This window comes from Scleropages formosus, chromosome 21, assembly GCF_900964775.1.
Source record: "Scleropages formosus chromosome 21, fSclFor1.1, whole genome shotgun sequence".
NCBI lineage: Eukaryota > Metazoa > Chordata > Actinopteri > Osteoglossiformes > Osteoglossidae > Scleropages > Scleropages formosus.
In genome coordinates this window covers 3,796,144-3,819,857 of record NC_041826.1, presented here as the reverse complement: position 1 = coordinate 3,819,857, position 23,714 = coordinate 3,796,144, and the positions used below count along the sequence as shown (strand labels likewise).

General features: G+C 40.0%; 1 protein-coding gene across 2 annotated transcripts in view; it reads left to right on the top strand.

The window, feature by feature from the left end:
- LOC108924295 (SH3 domain-binding protein 4-A-like) overlaps positions 1-21,985 on the top strand; it is a 30,440-nt gene extending 8,455 nt beyond the window's left edge. The window contains exons 2-5 of one of the 2 annotated variants that reach the window (XM_018735581.1): positions 5,644-5,849; positions 6,063-8,437; positions 19,729-19,917; positions 20,670-21,985. In XM_018735581.1, coding sequence (XP_018591097.1) covers positions 5,729-5,849; positions 6,063-8,437; positions 19,729-19,917; positions 20,670-20,894 — 2,910 coding nt within the window. In that variant the 5' untranslated portion in view covers positions 5,644-5,728 and the 3' untranslated portion in view covers positions 20,895-21,985. Of the gene's footprint in view, positions 1-5,643; positions 5,850-6,062; positions 8,438-19,728; positions 19,933-20,669 lie in introns of both variants that reach the window. The other variant, XM_018735580.1, reaches the window with a different exon arrangement.
- The last annotated feature ends 1,729 nt before the right edge of the window (positions 21,986-23,714 follow it).

The window sequence follows — 23,714 nt, the reverse complement described above, 5'->3', positions numbered from 1 at the left end:
CCCCCCCAAAAAAAAAATTTGCATTTATTGTTTATCAAACTTGATGCAAACGCCTGTTTCAAGATGGGAGGCATTTTGTTGTGCTAACTGGGAGACTAAGCTGTGGAATTCAACTTTGCATCACACTAATGGGAACCATTCTCACCAAAGTCCCCTGGGATGCGTTTTAGTGAGAAGGAAAATTGCAAGGGGAAAAGGGGAGGTCTAAGCCACATATTCACAAATACAGTTTCCCAATGAAGTGTGTTGCCTGGAGAGACCATTTCTTTTTCCCCCTTAGTCCCTGTGGTTCACACTGTAATCATTGGGTTCATGTAGGCCACTCAGGTTTCTGGGTACTTTGTCAGGGCCTGACCAATCCTGCTGGATCTCCCTCCTTCTTGGCATTACAGTCACAGAGTGTAACATTCACATGGCATGTGTATACAAACGGCTTATTCCAGGCCAAAACACTGCCATGGATAAAGTCTCGCATGGAGAAGTCGCCGTCTTACACAGCCTTGGACTCATTGCGCAAGACACTGTCAGCTGTCTGCCCATAGTGGGTTGTGGCATTTAAGGGACCTTCCAAAACTATCCAAGATTTTTTTTTTCTTCATTTCGATGTATAGTTTTGGCAAGAAAATCCTTTTGTCTGGAGAGAAGGGTGAAGCAAATCTCAGAAGAGTAACATACCGTTTTTTTCTGTTTTTGCTGAATACAGAAAATATCTTCGCCATCACATTTTAATAATTAACAGGATCACGTAGACACCCAAATGTTGCACAGATGTGCGTGCACACACACACACCTTATTGCCTACCTCCTGCGCTGCAGGGGTTCTCTCATTTCCAGAAGGGCCCCGAGTAGCTGGATTTTGCTGTGTCCCCATTAATTATGGAATGGAATGTGGCAGCTCAGAGTAGCGTGGCAGTTCTGGTCCAGGAGGGGAATTAGGCAAAGTACAACTCCAGTTAATTACAGCGTTGCATAGCTGTTGAGAACGTATTTCAGTGTTGTACGAGCTGCGTTTCTAATTTGTCCAAAGCCTCTATCTGAACTCCTTTTAATCCCGCCCCTTGTCACGGTTTGTGTAAAAGTGATGGTGGTGCACACACGTAGGATGTTTTCGTTCAGTATGGACACCTACTGCTAATTTAGTGAGAGAGCCATAATGATCAGCAGGAACTTTTCCACGGTGTATAGGGCATAGCCTTGGGGAGGCGTCGGCCTGTCACAATACGTTCTAGCTTTATCTGAATTTCTGGTGTTTTTTAAATCCTTGGAAAGGTGTTAAATCTTTTAGAATGACCCTATTTTCCTCCTAAGATCAAACAAGTTGTCATTACATACTAAAGGATAACTTGTAATATCATCTAGTGCTACTACAACTACTAATACGCTTACCAGTTTTTCAGATATTTCAATAAAGAGGTAGAATGTCTGAACTAGTGCTAGCAAAATCACCTCTAATAAGGTTTGCCATTCATAAAATTGTTGGATTATTTATTTATTTATTTATTTATTTATTTATTTATTTATTTATTGTGATTATCTATCATCTCCCTGAACTTTTAAGGAATTTAATTCAAATTCCAGTGTTCAGTGAAGGGCATGATAATTGGAAACAGTATGAATGAGATCAGTCGGACCATTCACTTAGGAATTGACCTTTTACATTCTGTTAGCGTGGTTTTGAAGAGACAACAGTTGTTTAAAAGCCCTTGCTTGTAGTGCATGCTAATGTAATTTATTTTCCGACGATACGCTTTTAAATCTGCAGCACTTCCAAAATGGTAGTCGCTGAATTTAGGTTATTTATGCTTTAGTTTCCCAAACTTTCTGTATAAAACCAGACAGTCTGAGTCGGCCGCTATAGGCTGAAATAACTGGTTATTTTATGACGCTTTGACTGGGAGCCTACAATTATGGTTTGCCAGCTCAACACTAAGACTAACATGACGTGCTGGACCTGGAGAGGCTTAGTTTGTCCTTCTTAAGATTTGCTGCAGTATTTCTATAGCCTCGATAGTAAAAGATTCTTCTCTCTGTTTCAGTTTATTAATAATCTGCAAAAGTAGTGGTCATGTGTTATTGTTTGGTGAAGAAGGGAGCCTGTGGGAGTTTCACAAGCGGAGGTGACAGCTCATGGTTTCCACAATGCTGACTTGTTCATCGATCAGCTGACACACCACCTGACTCCTTTCCCATAGAGGGTAAAGCCGCTAGCCATGGCTGCGTCTGCTGCGCTTGCATACCGAAGGCTTGTTTCCAAGGAGATGGTGGTGAATTTGTGGCAGACCGGCCAGATGTGTGTTATACACTGTACATGCGAGGCCTTTTCAAATCCTTTTGGACTCTGGAATCTGTGTAGTTCCATTAACCTCTCCAAAAAGACAGTCTTGGCTCACCATCTGATGGGTCTTGTTAAATATGTATGTGCGATAAAAGCTTGAGGGAGGGCAAACTTGGACCTCTTGCCCTGAGGCAAGGACTTGTGTTACAGTGACCCATTTTATGCTCTTGGCAGTGTGCTGTTGTATTGCAAGGGGAGGCCCTGCCAGATGTGTATCTGACGTGGATTTGTGGCTCATCTCAGTGGGAAGAAAAAAGAAGTTAGTGTTAATATATATCTATATTTTTTAAAAAAATTTTAAATGTTTTAAATGTCTAAGGAAAATTTTACATAAACTGCTAAGTGAAAAGGAATGACAGAAAATTCAAAGATGTAAGAAATGAATGAATTTGTAAATGTTTTAAAATGTAAATTATGGAGAGGTGTTGCTTTAGTTTTGAATTTGGAAATAACTTTTAAAGGAAAAAGCTAAAGGGCAGGTGATGCTTAAGTCTGTGTTTAAGATTACAACTGAAATGACATTGGAATGGTTTGACAAGCACTCGCTGTTATTTTTAGAAATGGCTAGTTAATAAATGACAAACTCGTGGCTCACGGTACCGGGAGAAACGCATCTTGGAAGCAACGATCTGTACTTCCAGCATCCCAAAGACCCAATAGTTATGTTCCCTGTCAACGTAGGATTATTGTGTTGGATCAACATGTCTACTCCATCCATCTCAGTTTCTTGGGGCCTCACAGCATTCTATCTAGCCTTGGGCACAGACTTGCCCTTCCCGGCCTTGAGGCAGAGAAGTGCCGTAGCAACGTTTACAGAGTTAGAGAGATCCAGTCAACGAGCTCAGGAAAGCCCAACTGGGGAAAGTCTGAGATTTGAAGCACCTACTCTGCTCTTGTGCAACCCGTTGCAATAATGGATAAAAGCATCATGTCAGTTGCTGTTGAAGTCAAACACGTAGACACCTGAGCAGGAATCTGGGAGCAATCTTTCTATCAGTGATGTTGGTGGGTTATAACAAATTATTCCCATCTACGATCATGTACAAATCGCTCTTCTGCTGTTTTAATCAGTTACTCAGGTTTCTGACACTTTTTTTTCTTTCTTCCCCAGATTTTGTTCTTAATTACTGTGTAGATCTTTAATTTTTCTTTATTTGCATGTGGATGTAAGGGACTCATAGAGTTCAGATTTGTACCCTGGCTCTGTCCTCCCCTTGTTAGAATGGTCTCTTTGATGTCACTCTCTGCTCGGAATCATTGCTGCCAAAGGAGGGGAGGCTTCCAGATGGTATGAATAAACTCATTTCATATTTCACCCCATGCTTGTGATTAAAGGTTTGCAGACATTATAGGAAAGCAAATCATATTTTATTCACCAATTCTTGAAAGAAAGAGAAGTGCTTAAACAGCATAGTTTGAATTAAACTCTTCAAGAAGCCTGAATTTTAGAGCTGGGTGAAATGGTTTGAATTTTAATTTCTTATAGATTTCATATTTAGCAATAATAACTTTAGATGGATTAAATATCTGCAGAGGCACTGCACTATACAGTTTACATATCTATTTATTATTTATTCATCTACCTACCCATCCTTTCTTCCTTCCTTCCCTCCTTGGGAAATAATGGTATTTTGTCCCATCACAACATGAATTTGTGGACTGATTTTAGGGTACAAATTAACCCCATTATGTGAGGAATGGGTATAGGCTATAGGGGCATTTGGAAATTTCTGCGCATTTTAAAGGGAAAATGTTAAATGCTCTTGGACATTTCATTCCGGTGCTTCCACATTTCAGACTATACATATTTAAAACGTGAATTCAATCTGGAAAATCAGAACTGACCCAACCAATATCTGCCTGGCTTTGTGCTTCTGTAACTAGTTTTACATCCTTAATATGAGGGTAATAATTCAGCCGCTACATTTCTCAAGGCATTTTCCAGATTTTCATACCATTTTGGCTTTGACCATTACACAGTACAACCTTCCACCTCCTACAAAGGTAATTTGCTTCTCAAAACCCCCCGTAAGGTAAATTCTCATAATCCGCAGGCACAATTACCATTAGTTCCAATGCTAAAATGCTTTATGCATGAGCTCCAAATTTGACACCAATTTATGCCATTTTATTTTAATTCCATTAAAATGATTCAAATGACTTCAATGGTTATATCACAATATAACAAGACAGTTTTCCATTATTAATTACGCTATAATACTATATGGCTATTTACCTGTGTTTGTTCAGCCCTTTCATAACTATCACATACCTTACACTTAACAGATCCTCCAAAACAATACATATATAAGTCAGTGTTTCTGTATTAATGCAACCTTTAATTATAAAAATGAATAAATAAATAAATGTAAATGAAATAACATTCACTGAAAAAATTGTCATGGTTTGAGTAGTTGAAATGGTGGCCATAATTACGGTGGTTATTTACATTTATTCATTCAGCTGATGCTTTTCTCAAAAGAAACTTACAATGTTAAGTAGCAATTCAGAGTAAGCACCTTGCTGAAGGGTACTATAGGGAGAGATAGGAACTGAACCTGCAATCTTTGGATTCAAAGGCAGTAGTGCTAACCACTACATTGTCACCTGTCCTGTGGTTTTGGCTTATATCAAATGAAACTAGCAAACAATGGGTAGTTGAAATTAACAGCTATGCAGCATGAGATAAATTGTAACTGCAAAGAAGATCAAGTGGTGGAACATGAGTTTCTTCTGGGTGCTCTTGTTTCCTCCCACTATCCAAAGATGTTTCAGGTGAATTGGTAACCCTAAATTGCCTTTTGTGTGTGTGTGTGTGTGTATAATATGCACACATGCATATATTTATAATAACATATAATATGTACATTCATATGTATGTATTACATGAACCTGACTGTAGTTCAGTTGTGTGCCTTAATGCTTTCTTTCTGAATGTGTCTGAAAATGTGAAGTATTTAAATTTTTGAAACAAGGCATCAGGGAATACTGAAACAGATTTCAGCTCTAATGAATTAGTTGTTGACTATATTAGCAATCCATCTGGGTTAACAGGTCCTGGCCTTGTTTTTATTGAGTACATTTGTAATTCAGAAATATACCTGTGAAATAATGAACATGCAGGTCCGGAGAAAGATAAGCTCTTCATCCTCAGTTTTAATTAGTGTAAGGTTTTTTTTTTTCTCTTAATTGTTTTTTGCAAGCAGCTCGCAAGCTGCTGTGGTAGGTTTACTGGCCTGCATCCAGCTTTTCTAATGAGATCGTCAGGCATAGCTAATTGGGATTTTCGTCTGCCTCTGTTTATCCAGACCGAATGGAGAAGTCCTGATGATTGAGTTCTATCCTTGATGGATTGGCTCTGAAAGAGTAGACCGACTGGGGGAAAAACCAGCAATGGCCGCCCACCGCATCAGAGTGACAAGCAACAACAACATTCTCCCCCGCTGCAAGTCTGAGGGAACACTGATTGACCTCAGCGAAGGGGTGTCGGAGGCCAGCCTTACTGATGTCAAAGGTCTGTGTACATTTTTCTTGCGTTGCCGCCTTTGCCCGGGGTATGAAATGGCTGTGACTTTCCTGACACACAGTACTTAATGCCTGTGTTTATTTAGTGTTACTGCAACAGTTGATTCAACCCCTGTGGTTATAAAATTTTAAAATAATGGCACTTGTTTTTCTTGATCATATTTAAGCACTGTTTAAAATTGCTTTGTTTCTCCATTTATAGTGCCTTCTCCCAGTGCCTTAAGACTTGACACCTCCACCTCCTTTGGGACTGCACGAGAAGTTATTGCTATTAAGGATTACTGTCCATCCAGCTTCAGCACCTTAAAGTTCACCAAGGGTGACCATCTCTTTGTGCTGGACACATCAGGAGGAGATTGGTGGTATGCCCATAACAACACAGAGATGGGTTATATTCCTGCTGCTTATGTTCAGCCAATCAACTACCGGAACTCCTCCTTCAGTGACAGTGGGATGTTTGACAATCTCGGGGATTGTTCTGATGAGGGGGCCAAGGAGCTGGACCTTCTTGGGGAGTGGACTGATTTAGGCCTAAGGCCCAATATGCCTTATGATGGCAATCCTTTTATCAATCGTTCCTCAACCAACCCCTTCCTCTCTGGGGCTCCACAGGGCCTGCTGGATCAGAACAGCAATGAAAAATCCTTGAATAACAGCATAGACCTGTTGCTCTTTGATACTCCAGCACCTTCCATGCCAAACTCTTCTGCTGGCATACCTGTCACACCTAATGGCTTTTACAACAGTGTCTTTGACAGGACCCCCATCAGTCCAGGTCTTGAATTCACACAGTCACTCCAGAGAGACAATCCATTTTTTAGAAGCAAACGATCCTACAGTCTGTCAGAGCTTTCCATCCTGCAAGCCCAATCCGGTGGTCCAGTGGCCTCTTCTGGATTCTTCACTGGCTTGAAAGCTCCATGCCCTGAGCAGTTTCAGAGCAGGGAGGACTTCAGGACTGCATGGTTGAACCACAGAAAGTTGGCAAGATCTTGCCATGACCTGGACTCCCTAGGCCAGAATCCTGGCTGGGGCCAGACACAACCTGTGGAGACTAACATTGTGTGCAAGTTGGATAGCTCTGGTGGGGCTGTCCAGCTGCCAGACACCTGCATAAGTATTCTTGTTCCTAAAGGACATGTAGCCCCAGGGGACACCCAGCAGATATCCATAAAGGCCTTGCTAGACCTCCCTTTGGAACTCAACAATGACAAGTGTTCTACTGTGAGCCCAGTGGTGGAGATTAAACTCAGCAATATGGAGATAAAGACCTTTATCACCCTGGAGATGAAGGTATCTGTCGTGGTAAAGAAAGAGAGCCAGCAGGCAGCAGAGGTGATATGTGTTCGCAGTGACTTCAAGGAAGGCCCTTATGTCCCAATCACCCAGACCTACTTTTACGGGGACACAGTTCAAGTCCAGCTGGACAACCTGGAGCCCTGCATGTATGTGGCTGCAGTGGTGCAAGCCCAGCATACTTCCCAGAATTCGACAGTTTGGGACCATATGGTCAGAAAGGTCACATTGGGAGTGTATGGGCCAAAGCATATCCACCCTTCCTTTAAGACTGTTGTGGCTATTTTTGGACATGATTGCGCTCCAAAAACATTGCTGGTGAATGAGGTTGGGAAGCAGGCTAATGCCACCCCTCCAGTAGCTCTGCAGCTGTGGGGGAAGCACCAGTTCATCCTGACAAAACCACAGGACTTACAAGTCGGTGTTTACTCTAACATGTCTAACTATGAGGTAAAGGCTAAGGAACAGGCAAGAGTTGTGCGGGGTTTCCAGATCAAACTGGGCAAGGTGAGCCGCCTCATTTACTTGATCTCATCTCGCAATGTGGATGAAATCTCTGACTTCACCTTAAGGGTTCAAGTGAAAGATGACCAGGACTGCATCTTGGCCCAGTTCTGTGTACAAACACCGCAACCCCCACCTAAAACAGGTGTGCGGTCCACAGGTCAAAGGAGGTTTTTAAAGAAGAAAGAAGTTGGCAAAATTATTCTATCACCTCTGGCTATCACCACCAAATACCCAACTTTTCAAGAACGTTGTGTCTCCAACTTAAAATACGGGAAGTTGCTCAAGACTGTGATCAGGCAAACCAAAAACCAGTACCTCCTGGAATACAAGAAAGGGGACATAATAGCACTCCTGAGTGAGGAGAAAATTAAGCTCAAAGGACAGCTGTGGACTAAAGAGTGGTACATTGGATATTATCAAGGAAAGACTGGACTTGTCCATGCAAAAAATGTTTTGATCATAGGAAAGGTCAAGCCAATTTATTTTTGTGGTCCAGACCTCACCACCACTGTGTTACTTGATCAGATCTTAAAGCCTTGCAAGTTTCTCACCTATATTTATGCCTCCGTGAGAACAGTACTGATGGAGAACATAGGGAACTGGAGGGCATTTGCTGATGCTCTTGGCTACAGCAATCTACCTTTGACGTACTTCTGTCGAGCAGACCTGGACAGTGAGCCAGAAAGGGTGGCCTCTGTTTTGGAAAAGCTCAAGGAGGATTGTAACAATGTGGAAAGCAAGGAGAAGAAGTCTTTTCAGAAGGAGCTCATGGCTGTAAGTGATTCTGTTCAACTGTCATCATTGTAGGGTAGATAGTCCAACATCCAAGTTCATATCAAGTATCCTTCAGTAAATTGTGTGTTTCAGGTCAATGAATATGTGTTTTGGAAGTTAGTGTCAGTGTCAGCAATGTCAGTGATTCAGTTGATTCCTATATGTGTTGAATGCGTAAGTGAATCCTTTTTTGCTTTATGTTCTCAAAATTGTTGTGTTTTCAAGTCTTTCCTTCATTAATGTGGGACAATTAATTGGTACACTGACAAAGCTTTTTGTTTTCACTTGCCAGTTTTTGCTTTATAGCCAGGGAGAACAGGGACCCATTCCAAATTTTGAGTTATGCAGGCAGCGTTCTTGTCTGTCAATGTACTGACTGTATATTACAGTTGTTTCAGAATCTCTGCTGACATGTTCTCTCAGAGGCTCTCATTGTGTGAGGTGGTGCACCAGCTCAGCAATTGCCAGCATCTCATTTTCATGTTTGTATTATCTGCCCCGTTCTGTCATCATCTCGCTAAGCAGATAGAGGAACTTGCTTATTTATATCAAAGGAACAAGCATTCGCATGCATTGAATACACTGTAGAAGGAGATATCAGCATCCAGTGAGCCTTATCTCACTGTGGACTAATAAGAGACAAGGAAAGTGTGGAATACACTACCTCCTTCTCCAGAGCTTCCTTTATAGAAATGTGCCTGTGATATGCATGAGAGTTTAGCTGTCCCATGCTGTCAGAGCAAGAACAGAGAGAGATCCATTGAACTTGATGTCCACTGGGAGATTATCATTAGGTAACCTTAATTTGACCTTCTTACTTGGAGACGGCGGCACGTGAGAGTGTGTTCCGCTGATATATGGATGAGTGCCCCATTGTAAGTAATGTATCTAGCAGTGTAAGTCACCTTGGTGAATAAGGTGTGTGGGCTGATGACACTACATAGACTTCATTGGAAGTCGCTTTGGAGAAGAGCATCTGCTAAATAAATGTAAAAGAGACAACAATGGAGTCCAACCCAAACTGTCTGCACTGTAAGTTTATTTATTTATTATTCGAGGTTCAACTGATCAGGGGTATTAAAATTCTTCAGAATTCCTTCCATTTGTCAGGCTTTCAAATTCATTCTTCATTCATTCATCCATTCCACTGATTCATGTAGAGGTCATAACCCAGAAGTGAATTGTAGCTGTAAACTCTTGGACAGTAGACATAGAGGTACCTTAGTAGTTGTTAGGAGAATATACTGAAAGTAGCACTCTGTAAGCTGTTACAGCACTTTATTTCATTTGGCTGTACAATTTGTGTGGCTCAGGATATGAAGGTTTGAACCTACATGCTCCTCCTGCTACCACCGTGTCCCTCACCAAGAAAAGTGGAAGGAAACTGACTGACTGATTATGTAATTTCTTTTTCTTTGAATACAGAATAGGTGTGTTTCTGTGACAGTATTAGTTGACTGTATCTGCAGTGCACTTAATTTTAATAAAATTAAGTTAATGTGGTGTTGGTGGAAGACTGGTATGTAAAAATTTCATTGCAGCCAATGTACTTCAACTTAGCATTTCATTAAAACAGAGATTTATGAGCATTATAAATGCATGAATGTTTTACCTAGAGGTTGTTAATGTAGTAGAGGCTATGGGAAACCACTGTGGGGTGTCCTTGCTTTTACAGGCATGATTGACATGTTGTTAGACAAGCTTTGATAGGCCTTGTTACATTTCTGCTGTCATTTTATTTTACATTAATTTTCAAAGCATAGAGTTATTACCCTCTTCCATGATGTCTACAGCTAGACATCTGTCTGTAGCTGAATTGTATTTATAGATCCTTTTACTTCAAAACATATGTTCATTTGTATCTTTCTTGAAACAACATTTTCTCACCAAGTTGTGTGCTTTCAAGTGACATTTGTTCATAAATATGAATAATATGATGTAGAAGTGGATGCACATTACTGGGCCCAAGGTAAGGTTATTTTTGTAGCACCACAAATAAATTAATAAATGCTTTCTGAAGTCACTGTTTAAAGAATTGCCCCTTGGAGGCATTCTACTGTGAAAAGGGCTTGCTTTCAGCGTTTTTGAATTTCAATTTCAAATCAGCAAAAGCATTCTTGTGAGAGTATAACCTTTTACATTACGTTGAGTAGTTTTGCCGGGAGTGTGAACCTGACAGTCTGCTAAGTTTGTGTAAATTTAATATGCTGTGCTGTGTTTGCCAGCTCCGGCAAACAGGGTGCTGTATTAATAATTTTGAAAATGCAGTGCACGTATTTTGGCACAGATCATGTTAAGTGAGTGTGTATAGATACCATCGAAGAAGCCACATTAATTTTCATTTCCGAGGATAGTATGTAGTGATGTGTCTACATTTAAATTTGTTCATTTAGCTCATGCTTTTCTTCAAAGTGACTTACAGTGTGAAGGTACCTACAGCTGTTAACCCATTTATACAGCAGGGCAGTTTTCACATAAGCAATTTTTAGGGTAAGTGCCTTGCTCAAGGTTACTTCAGCTGGAGGTGAGATTCGAACCCTGATCCCTAAGAGAAAGTATTTAGTAGTACTATTAGTATCCCTGTTCCTAAAAGTGTTCTTAGCAATAGTAGAAACTGAAGGGTTAATCTTCATGAGAATTTAATGTTTTTCCTGTTTTTATTTAGACAGATTAAAACCAGCATCCTGCATTTAAACCGTATTGTACAGGCTTTCATTCTGTGGCTCGCCTTCTAACACGTCATCTACTTCGAACGTGATGTGGTACCTGTGGTACTCATTACACACAATATACGTGGCTGAATTCAGCCATTGCTTCTCTCTGGAAAAGCTGTCATGTTAATTATGTTCCATGTCTATGGATCCTTCTTTGGAAAAGACTGTATGGGCTTCAACTCTTTCAGTCAAACACAAGATCTGGGGTGTATTTTTTTGGAAGTGAAAGTGAGGTTGCAGAGAAAATTACGTAAACGGCTTGGAAATTAGGCCTAGTATCATAGATTTGCATTTCTATGGGTTTAGTAATACTAGAACAACACCGAGACAGTAGACCATAAACGTAGAACAAGGTTGTGCATCTGTCATTCAGTCGCTGTAGTATTTAAAAAAGAATATGCACATCATGAGCTATCCTGATCCATCATTTGTTAGTGATATATTCATCCTCTGCTTTTTCTGGGACCATGCTCTAATAGGCAGAGTCCCCCAGTGCCCCATACTGGATTGTGTGTTGCAAACTCCAAACTCTAGAATGCATGCCTTGTGCGAAAAAACAAACACACACTAGAAAGATTTTTAGCTTGATGTATTGCATCGCTCCTCCAACAGACCGACAGATAGATCTCACATAGTCGTTTGTCTCAATAATAGGGACTCTGAACAGAAAGATCTATTTCTGTGATAATAAGACATCATACCAACCAACCTGTGGTGTTATTCAGTCTGTCACTTTTGTCAGGTATAAATATTTACCACAATGAGAAACCAAGCCCCCCCCCGATGTACTTCTCTCTTGGTGAGAGGAAAGTAATGTTAAACTTTGCATGACATAAATTTTTAATGGCTGCTGGAAGGATCAAGGAAGCATTTCAGTGTATGCTTCTCTTGAGTTTTTGCTCTGGAGAACAACCCGGCATTCTGTGTATGGAGAAAAAAGTGACTAATAAGATCCTTGGATATTTTTTGCTGTCAAGGGCTCAGTGATTCGTTCTAACTGGAGAATACATCAGAAACTTCACATGCTGAAGATTGATCATGTTGAAGGCAGTTAGATTCAATTAATGAATTTCAAACACTTTTTTCCTGCCCTGTCATAAAACTACGTTCCCCCTCACATACTTGCTCTCAGTACTTTTCCCTTCACGGTATCATTAAGCTTCTCTTTCTTGATTTATGTTTTAGAAGTTGAACATTCAGAAGGGCAATTACTCCTTAACAATTTAAGGGCTTGGCTAAAACATCTTTTCAGGATAACTTAATGTAACCTGGGTATCAGTGTCTCTCACCTGCTTCTTTCATAAGCTGCATGAGACAAAAAGTGCCATAAGGATCGGAACTAAATACTCGTCTTGACTCCTCTTTCCAACGTGGTGTTTAGAGGTACAGGTGGTCCTCGATTTACTATGGGGTTACATTCAGCAAAACGCATCATAAGTCGAAAATATCGTAAGTAAAAGTGCATTTAATACACCTAGTACACACCTCTGCGTGACAGACTGGGAGATGCGGATCGCTGCCGCTGCCCAGCATCGCAAAAGAGTATCGCTCCTCATATCGCTTGCCCAAAAAAATTTTATTTTATTTTTTTATTTTTTTTTTTTGCGATTGCTACAACCGCTTGTCCCAAGTGGGGTCACGGTGAGCCGGAGCCTACCCAGCAAAACAGGGTGCAAGGTCGAAGGTCGAAGGGGGAAGGAACACACCCTTGACAGGAGGCCAGTCTGCCACAGGGCACTCCAAGCAGGGCTCCAACCCCAGACTCACCACATTGCAGGCACAGACCAGGACTGCCATGCCACCATTCCCAGGAAGAAATCAAAATTCTAAATTTGAATTACGGTTTCTACTTAATGTCTATTGCCACCTCACCATCGTAGAGTCGAAAGAATCGTAAGTCGAACCATCGTAAATCGGGGACCACTTGTATAGAAACCTCGGACTGCATTTCAACAGTCACAGAGCAAAGCATAAAAGTGCAGTGTTCCAATCATGCAAAAACAGTACTTTTCTCATTTTGACTATATTATGATGGTTGGAAGCTCTATTTTTCTCTTGTCCTATGGGCTGTGTGATGAGCTCTTCCCAAGATTCCACAGAAAACGTATGGGTTTAAAAGCCTTGCTTGAGACGAAAGTTATTCTTGGTGAAATTTTTTGTTAAGTGAATGTGTTTAACGTGTATAGAGCAGAACACAGCCTCTCACCTGTTATCATGAAAGGGAGTAGGAGTACAGCACGTGGCCCTCACTGTCAACCAGATTCAGAACAGGATGTTTCAAAAGACAAATATACCGTACCAAGTTGTTATATTTGTCAAACAGAATTGCTTCATCTTGTCCACTTTAGATATGTGGGGGAGGGATGGGATTTTTTTTTTTACTCAAGTTTTTGCACAAAGGTGCAATAGAGATCCGTGTGAGCTATACCCGCCAACTGAGAGCAAACACGAAGATTAAATAATGGCATTTAAGTAACTGTGTGCAGAAGAAAAGCTGCCTTTCTCAGCCATGTTCTGACATTTTAACGGAAATTAAACACATTTGCCATGTAGCTGCTAAAGCCTACTTTTTATCATTGACCTCTCTTAAGAACATTTGTGCTCTTGTTTGTTATACCTGAGTGAATACCAAACACTTAAGGTTTAAAAAATGGGAAATTTAAATGTTAGAGTATGTATTCCCACCCCTTTGAACCATAAAGTCATATAACCACAGACCACAAAGTGGGGTTCCAACGTGAGTGTCTGACAAAATGTCATTGTAGGCCACTTCCACAACATATTGTTCCTCCCCTGAGGAGTACACTGTATTATTTCATGGACCTGATGTTGAAGAAAAGGCAAATACTGAGAACTGCTGTGTGATATTCCCACAAGGATTCTCAGATTAAATAGTAATTCTTAAAGTGGGAGGGTCTGGAGTGGCGGTTTACCTCCGGCTATTCTGCCTTTGACTTTCCATAAGGATGTCAATTCTTTTTTGGTATTCTCAATACCAAAGGTACTGTTGTGAAAATGAATGCAAATGGAAAATGTAATGAAAGTCTTTTGGGTCATCTTGACGCTATATATGTGCATACTGACAAATTTGGGGTATTGAACAAAAAATATTTCACTAATACCCAAATGGTCATCTATAACGTTTTAATTATGCATTTTGGAAGTAATGTGAGGAATAATTAGAGGAATGGGGTTTGCTTAACGCATACAATTTTTACTCATTTGGGAATAATGCTATTTTAAAAATTCAAACTCAGGCTACACTTTTCTGCATGTTTAGTTTTGATCGACTGTATTACAGTTAAAGAAAAATGTAAATAAACTTTCTGGTGGCCCAAGGGTTGGTGGAGGTAGTAAAAAAAAAATCAATAATAGTAGAAGAGAATGTTGATGTTGTAAAGTCTAAACAAAGTCTGAGAAACTGCATATTCTTTGTTTTTGGCATGCTTTCAGGTTTTGATTTTTTTTTTTTTGTGATTATTACTGTACTTTCTGTTCTCTCCCCGTTTTGCTATTCAAGCTTATTTTTATTATCCAAGTCGCAATAAAGCAAAGCTTCACACGAACACAACAGTCACATTATACCAGAACTGGCTGTACTAATTGTTAATTCCTATAGAACCTGAGTGCACCTTTACAGAGCATTATGGGTAGAATGTCTCATGACCAACTGAAATGAAATTAATGTTCTAACACATTGTTAGACCTCTTTTCACCTTGTTAACTTTGCTCATTATTTTTCTCTGTTTAATTTCACCTTTCCTAGGTCATTATGAATGCAGCACATTCCAGTAATTTACTGTACATGTGTGCTTTTTTCCTTACCATCATTAATTTAAGATGGCCATACAACGTAAACAGGCCTCGGGTTACATTGCCTCCTGTTTTTTTGAGTTGGTGTGGAATGACTAAGCACTGTTCATGTCGCCTGTTTACATAGCCCAGGGCAACCGTTTGCAGGTGATCCGTGGTGAGCGCGTTACCATAGTGCATTTGTGGCACTGGCGGCTTTAGTAGAGAATTTGCTGTGATGGAACCGGATGCAACGTATGACAAGTGGCGGGTTTAAGTAATCATCAGGAGAGACAGATGGTACGTCTGTGAGAGTGGCCAGATGGGCAGGCATACGGCCATTTTTAAACAGTTTTCCACGCATTGACAAGGACTGTGAATCAGCAGTCCAAGCTCATTACACACACACACACACACACACATACACACACACACAGAGCGACCGTTAACAAGCAAATGTCTCAAGCTCTTATGGAATGCACTTCACAGGGAAAACTGTGGGACCAGTTCACCTTCCATACTGACCAAGATGGAAACCCCCCAGTCATGCGCACACACACACACACACACACACACACACACACACACACACACACAACTACAAAAATTTGTTTCACTATCTTTGGATTTTACAGACTCCCACAGTGATCCAGTGGATTATTTCAAATAACATGTAATTTAAAGTAAACCACATGAAACTTTGTAACAAACTTTTTTTTTTTTTGTTTAATTTAGTTTACCCCCAGAGGTCCCCACAATATGTTCTATTAAGTATTCCCAAGCATGTACTATCCTCAAGATAAAGGAAAATACACCCTCATGTACAGTATCTATGCCTACAGTCTATACAAACACGTCACCACTATCCAGATGTAATATCTAGGAGGGCATATCTTAAATGTGAGTGATACATTTTTTTTCAAGGTGAACATAATAAATCTTCATCTCATATTCTGCAGCAACCCTGTACAGTGTTAACAAAATGGAAACATACGGACATGAAACAAGGCTGAGTTTAAATTTCGTTGTCTCTCCCTGTAGTCAGTGTGTCTTGTGTGTCCATGAATAGAGGGCTTAAAAACAGCACTTGAAACTTTGATGACTAAAGTGGAGGCAAGGCAGTACTTAGCACACACATTATGCCATGTGGTTGAAGGCCAGCACCAGAATCATAGCTCTACAGATGTTTCCTGAGCATTGTTACGTGCTCAGTACAAGTTCCAGCTTTTGATGAAAAGCCATGTTTAGCTCCCATGGTCACAATATGCAAACAAAGGGGATATTTAGGTACTCCTGGGAGTGGAAGTACTCTAGTGGTCAACATATCTGACTCATTCCCTGCTCTAATACTGCACATTTCTAAAAGATATTCATAGTCAGAAGGAGCTTAAAGAATCCTCCAGTATCAATTTTATTTTTTAAAGAATTGTAGCTGTTATGTGTGAGTACAAACGTACAAAGAACGATTTCTGGGAGATGAACTTCTACTAATGGCTATTATACTGTTTTTCTTTGAATATACTTTATATGCCTTTTCCTTTCAGCTAGGTTGAACGGTAGTTCCTAAATAACTGAGAGCTACACTTATTCCGAAGCATGTTAAGCACAGTATATTGCAGAAATGGCACAGGAATTTGGAGTTTGCACAGTATTTTGGATTTGCAATTTCCAGTTTTCTCTGTGCTTTTTGGTTTGGTCAGTTCTTTTTCTTTTTAGTTTTAGGAGTTTTAAGTAGTATTTTTTTTTCTAATTTGTTTAAACTTAACAGGCAGCACGGTGGCACAGTGAGTAGTGCTGCTGTCTCATAGTGCCTGGGTGGTGCTAGAAGATGTAGGTTTGATCCCTGCTCAGTCTATGTGTAGTTTTCATGTTCTTCCTGTGTCTGTGTGGGTTTCCTCCCACACTCCAAAGACATGCTGTTCAGGTTCACCCATATTGTGTGAGTGCCAGAGAGTCTGTGTTCCACTGATGTATGGATGAGTGACCTGTTGTAAGTAGTGTATCTAGCAGTGTAAGTCACATTGGTGAATAAGGTGTGTGGGCTGATAACACTACGTAGAGTTCATTGGAAGTTGCTTTGGAGAAAAGTGCCTGCTAAATAACATAAACATAATAAAATGTGCAATCATAACTATGGAAAAAGTTATTGCCCCTTAATCACCCTCATTAAGAGTGTAATTCATCAGCTGTTGGAATACAAGCAGGCCTGATTTGGATAGTCCTGTTAAATATATTCAGTTAATTTAAACTCCTATCCACAAACGTCAAGTTGGCAAAGTGGGATTTGTAGAGGAACATCATGGTTCCCTCAAAGAACATTTCACAATGCCTTTTGGAGAGAATCTGGAAAGAGAATGACAAATAATGATCAAATTTGATATCAAAAATCTGCAAAAATAGAGAAAATCTGAAAACGGGCCAAGAAAAAAATTCGCTGCGTTTTACATACAATAATGGAGAGTGCTGTACTTGAGACCAAAAGGTTGCAGGGTTCAGGTTCCAGTCATGGCCCTATGACTGAATACATAGGTGAAGTGTAAAATTGTAAAGTAGTTAATTGTACAGTAATGTTGATGATGATCATGATTCTATTTATCATTTTTAATATAACCTTATTAATTAATTGCACTTCCCTGTGGTACTGTTCCTCAGCATCTGATACAGCAATGACCTTATGTCCCTCATTCAAAGTAATGATATCCAGATGTCTGCTTTAGTTTTTTTTTTTTTTTTTTTTTTTTTCTCTGCATGTTCAGGAATCCTCTAAAGTTACAGTTATTAGCAGGAGTCCATTGAGTCAAACTGAAGATTAATACAGATCGACTAATGGTTAGCTTAGAGCTCCTGGCTTTAAGGGGGGGAAATGTATTGACAGAAACTGAAGGCAGACACATTTCATGAATTCAGTGCTGGTTATAGTATTTTAAAATATAACAAAGGTAGTTGCTGGACCCTGTCACATGAAAGCAAATGCCTAGAAGAAAAAGCAACACATACTTTTTTTTGAACTCTTGTGGGGGTTAGCTGTTTATACCTTGCTGCTTGTCAATATCTTACTAAAGGCTTATTTCCCTCCATTTCCTCCCAGGATCAATTATCAGTATAGTACTAAGTCTTTGCTTGTGATATTTATCTGTCTAACAAAAATTAGGATTCTGAAACACTTCACACCCTGTAAAAATGGAATAATCATGGAGATTGTCATAGTTCTAAGGTATTTGTTAATGTTGCAATGTCCGGAATTATAAAGGATAATTGCTGATGTCCACAAAGGAAATGTGTACTCGTCTGGGATGCCATCTCATCATTATTTCCAGTGCCACACCCCCGCACTGCACTGAAATATCTTCTATTTTCATTGCTGGGACACAAGACTGTGGCCAACTCAAGTATATGTGGCTTGGCAATCCCTTTGAAAAGGCCTTCCTGAAGTATTTATTTATGCTAGTGAAACAAGGCAGAGCAAGGGTAGACGTGTGTACTGTAGCCTCATGACAGGGGCTCCCTTTTATGGGAACCCCAATAACATGTGCCTCAAACCCACAGGTTCTTCACCTTTTCTAAGTTATGAGGCCCTTGAAGAATCTAATGAAAGCTGAGGATGCCTCTTTTTAAAATACAAATAAACAGCGAGAACATAGCACTCAATTTTATGCACTATAAATCGATTGTCTTCACAGAGAATTATATCCTAGATGGTAATAGCGTAGTAATATTTTTAACTTTTATGTAGACAGTATTTTCAAAGCAAGCCTGTGCTTCATGGTTGACCTAAATCCAATTTACCACCTTAAAGGGGTCCATGGAAGCCCTTGGATGATCCCTGTGGCTGGAACATGTCATGAGGGAGACCTATACAAACACACCACCATGTAGTCCTTCCACACATGCCAGTCGTTGGTACGAGGTAGAGCCAGACCCTGTGGGGCCATACCATATTTGCATTTTATTTTTCTGGCAGATGCTGTGTAGGAGAGTGAGAAGCAGCATCCTGACATTGTACTGCTCCTTTTCTGTTTTCTTGCTCTGTGTGTGTGTTTGTTCTTTCGCCCGCCTACAAAGCCTCATGATGATCATATTTATGAATGAATACCAAATGTTTGTCTTCGTAGATACCAGTGCTTACTTTCCATGCGGGGCCATTGGCGCCTCTGTGGGTGACAGCCACATGGGGGTGGGGGTTGAGAATCTAGAATGTAGTGCGGTTGTAAACGCTCCCAGGAAACGGAAGCGCATGCCAAGCTGAGCCAAAGGGGCATCTCTTTTTTCGTCTCTGACAAAGAAGGAAAAAACTAGGAAACCATGTGGTCTCCACAGCACCACGGGGGTTGCGATTACACACGCTTGGCTGCTTTCTGCATATCTTTATCTAATCAGTGGTGTATGTTTCCTCTTCCCCAGACCAAACTAATTGTATTCCATATAGTTCAAGATTCATTTATCCTTTCCAATAATGTGCTTAGCAGCTAGCCGCTCCATGCCCCTCAGTCCTCCGCCTGCCACAATTCAATAAGGAATGGAATGAGTCTATCAAACAAACCTTCAGGCTAACAATTCCTGTCATTCCACAGTTGCCTTTTCAGTTGAATTTGCGGCATGGGAGTTTTTGTAAGGTCAGACTTCTTTTGATTCTGAATCTGTCATTGATTTCCCCTTCTGTGTTGGGGTCCACATGTTTATGTCTAGACATTGTGATTGAAAGTTGTCAGACAGACGTTGTGTCCACTGTATGTCCGTTGGGAGCCTGGTTTACACCAGTGTGCACATGTTTGCTGGTTACTGTAGGCCCTGCTGAAGATGGATTGCCAGGGATTGGTGGCCCGACTCATTATGGATTTTGTGCTGCTGACCACGGCCGTTGAGGTGGCTCCGCGGTGGAGGGAGCTGGCTGAGAAGCTGGCCCGTGTGTCCAGGCAGCAAATGGATGCCTATGAGGCCCCACACCGAGACAAGAATGGAGTGGTGGATAGTGATGTGAGTACCAGCCCAGTGAGTGCAAAATGTTTCTGGAACATCCTCAGACCTCACCAAAATTTAAACAAACAAGCATGGCTTCCTCATGTTCTTATTCTTTCAATTCTCATCAAATATCATCATCCACATTTGCCTAAGGCAACAAACATTTGTTGCATAATGTAATTTACCTCGTTCTGACAGCATTTCAATGGAGCATCTAAGAAAATTCTGTCCATTACTCTGCAGAAGCTGAGTTGAGTTGAACTTACACCCAAATAGCCAAGGTGTTATGAGGTAGCAGCACTCCCCGCTGTGCCACTGTGCCACCCTAACACTGAATATTACTTTTAAATGCATTAGCAGCATCGCACTTTACAGTACAGGTGATCTTTGAGTTGTGACACGTGGCTTATGACCACCTCGACTTGACATTTCAAATAGCTAGGAAGCGAGAAAAGTGTCATGGTTGTGCTTAAAAGAAAAGGCAAAAAACAATAGATTAAGAAGTAAAAGTAATAATATAGTGCATCCGAAAAATATAATACTGTGCTGTTTTAATATTATACTTTATTAATATTTTAATATTACTAATATATAAAATATGTCAAAGCCCAGCGTTGTACAATGTTGTATTGATGCATTTATACTGTTCATACGTCCTTGGTTCCCTCAATGTATGGGGATTTTCGACTTACAGAAGGGTTGTCGGAACGGAAGCCCATTGTAAATGGAGGACCACCTGTACGTATTGCTCTCTTGTTCTCTCACAGGCTATGTGGAAGCCAGCCTACGACTTCCTGCTGACATGGGCAGCCCAGATTGGGGACAGCTATAGAGATGTGATCCAGGAGTTGCACATGGGGCTGGACAAGATGAAGAACCCCATCACCAAGCGCTGGAAGCACCTAACAGGCACACTCATCCTGGTCAACTGCCTCGATATGCTCCGGAGCTCTGCCTTTAGCCCTGCTGCACAGGATGACTTTGCCATCTAAGCCCCTTCACCACTACACCACTAGTCATCAGGATAACTGTGACAACCCATTCCTTCTCTCAGTCCTGATTCCAGACTAGAGATGCTGTTTGACAGTCATAGCCAAAACAGTCACATACTGTCAGTATTTCATCCCCTTTTTCAGTAGTATTTTTCTGGGGTCCCTCAATGTATAATTTTTTACTCCCAAATCGCACAAGGCTTCTTTTGGTACCACTAGTTTTTAAACATATGCTGAAAAAGAGGAGATTAATAAAAGTAAAAAAAGAAATGTCACCTGTCCTAATATGTTTATGAGCATTGAACTTTAATAACGCAGTGCTTCGGTGGTGTTCAGCTGTGGACTTTTTTCTTAAAATAAATTCATCTGGCATTAACAGAATGGACATTTTCCAAAAATGAGATTATATCTTTAAGCAGCAAGGGGACACGTACAGACTCTGACAGTTGTTTTTACAACATAAGGACTATTTTTTTTTTCTTCCTGCAGCTCCTCTTCTCCAAAAGATTCCTGGATTTAGTCAGGTGTTGCCTCACTTTTCTCCAGTTTGGCATTCTTTTTACAAATGTGTTTTTATATGTTTTATACGGCATTGTGTCGAAAAACAAGTAAGGATTTTTCACCTTTTTGTACCCTAAATATTATTGTAATTGTATTTAATATACCTTCTGTCTGTCATTGCAATGCCAACTATAAATCATAATTGATCATTCGTCTGAAAGCTTATGAGTAATTTTTTTTTCTCATCACAGTGCTGAATGCTGTTATGCTCAGTGCACAAAAATGTCCATTATCTTATGACTTGTTAAATTTTTTTGAGGAAAACCTATGTAAATATTTGTTTGAAAAGTTTTGTTTGGTATAACTGATTTACTGTTTTCTATTGAATGTTATTTAGGGGAATGGCCTCACTCCATCACCTGGATTGTTTTAAAGCCCACTCTGTTCTTTGACTGTTACTTAATGTCACATGTTTAGGTCACAATGTTTGCCATTCTTTTTCTATAGAACACTACTTCAAAAAAGAAAAAAACCTAGGAACAAATCAGTGGGTCAAACTTTTCTGTATTTCATTGTCATGAATTTAATAAAGTGGCTATAAGATTGTGAATTTGTGATTGCTAGTAATGTACAGTACTTTAGATAATGCCATTTCACAGAAAGCAATGAATCATTTGGGGAGTGGTTGATTATAGGGATGGACTTAACAATTTTGCATATTAATATGCGACATAATGTAAAGGCACCAGACAGGAAACTTTCATCCTGTTCCCTGCATTACAGTGTTAATACTTTAATACATACTATTATATATAGTAACAATAATGCAAAATAAGTTTGATGTAGTTCAGGCAAGATGGTTTATAACAAGCCTGTGCATAACTTAATTGAAATACTATTAATATTTTTTTGATCAACACCTGACTAGTTGTTTATTCCACTGGTCACAAGCATGAGAATCACTCCTCACATAGGCTCCAAAGCAGATCATCAAGCATCAGTGGTCTCAGTGAACACCTTTTAATATCCACTTCCTTCAAATGTGGATCAGATTCTCTTGAAACACTAATGCACAGAGGAAGCAGGAAGACAAGAGGTTGGACCCAAGTACGGTTGTGTGGAGGAAATATGAAATCCAGGTTGAAGGGCAGAGTGAGGGTCAAAACCAAATGTACAAACGTCATCCGTGAGGCAAATCCAAAACCCATCGGGTCATTTGGAAAATCTTTAAACTCCACTGCACTCAACAGTATTTACATTGCCTTCAGTATTCTTCTGAAGATTTAAGTTGATAGATCTGTACATATTTACAATTCAAAAACATATCATAGTGACATGCACATACATAGTTCTGTGCAGACATGTCTCCGGTTTGAAAAAAGCAAACCGACCAATGTCATCCTTTGTGATACTGGTCCTCAGCAACAAACACTGATGTGCTTCTTAATCTGAGGAGAGGCATTGTTGGGAAGCCTGCATGTGTAGAGGGGTTTCCATGGAGATGGCCAATCATCAAAGGGCCCATTCAGTTTGAGAGAGCACATGTTTTGTCTGCTTCTCTTTCTCTTCAAAATGTAGCTTTAAATGGACAGATGCAAAGCCCATCATCAGGGACTTAAACGACAGTTAGTGTGTTAAACTCGCAGAGATGGTATTTTCTACATGGAACAATTACCTGGGCTGACTCATATTAATATATTTTTCTTACATTTGATGCCAGTTTAAATGCTTCGGTTTTTTCTATTTCATATTTTTAAATACTTGAAAACTAATATCCAACAAAAACAGGAACTCACGGAATTTGTAGTGAGAAATGGAATGTCAATAGAAAACACATTGATAAATGCAGACACATTAAGATTTACACTAGTTTGTCATACCTTTACTGTATTGGTAATCTGGGTCATGTCTTTTTGAAACAGTTGACAGAAAGCCTTCTGCCTCATTAAAGGTTCATATACACCACATTTACTTAAGAGTTTGAGCAATACCTTACATGAACCTATGAGAGGAAACAAAATATCCTCATGTATGATTAGTCCAGTATATTTTCTTTGAGTAAGGAATCCATGCCAGATGCAGAAGGTATAAATTAATAGAAGGAGTATTTTAGTTTGCTTACAGACACAGCCTTTTCACAGATGATAGGTAGCATAACCACAAACCAATCTGCAAGTTTTCCAGAACAGTACCTGTTCAGAACCCACAAATTAATGGTAAAGTTTGTCTATGTAGCAAAGACCATGGATGGATGGATGGATGGATGGATGGATGGATGGATGGATGGATGTATTGGTTTAATCCAACTTATCATGGCCA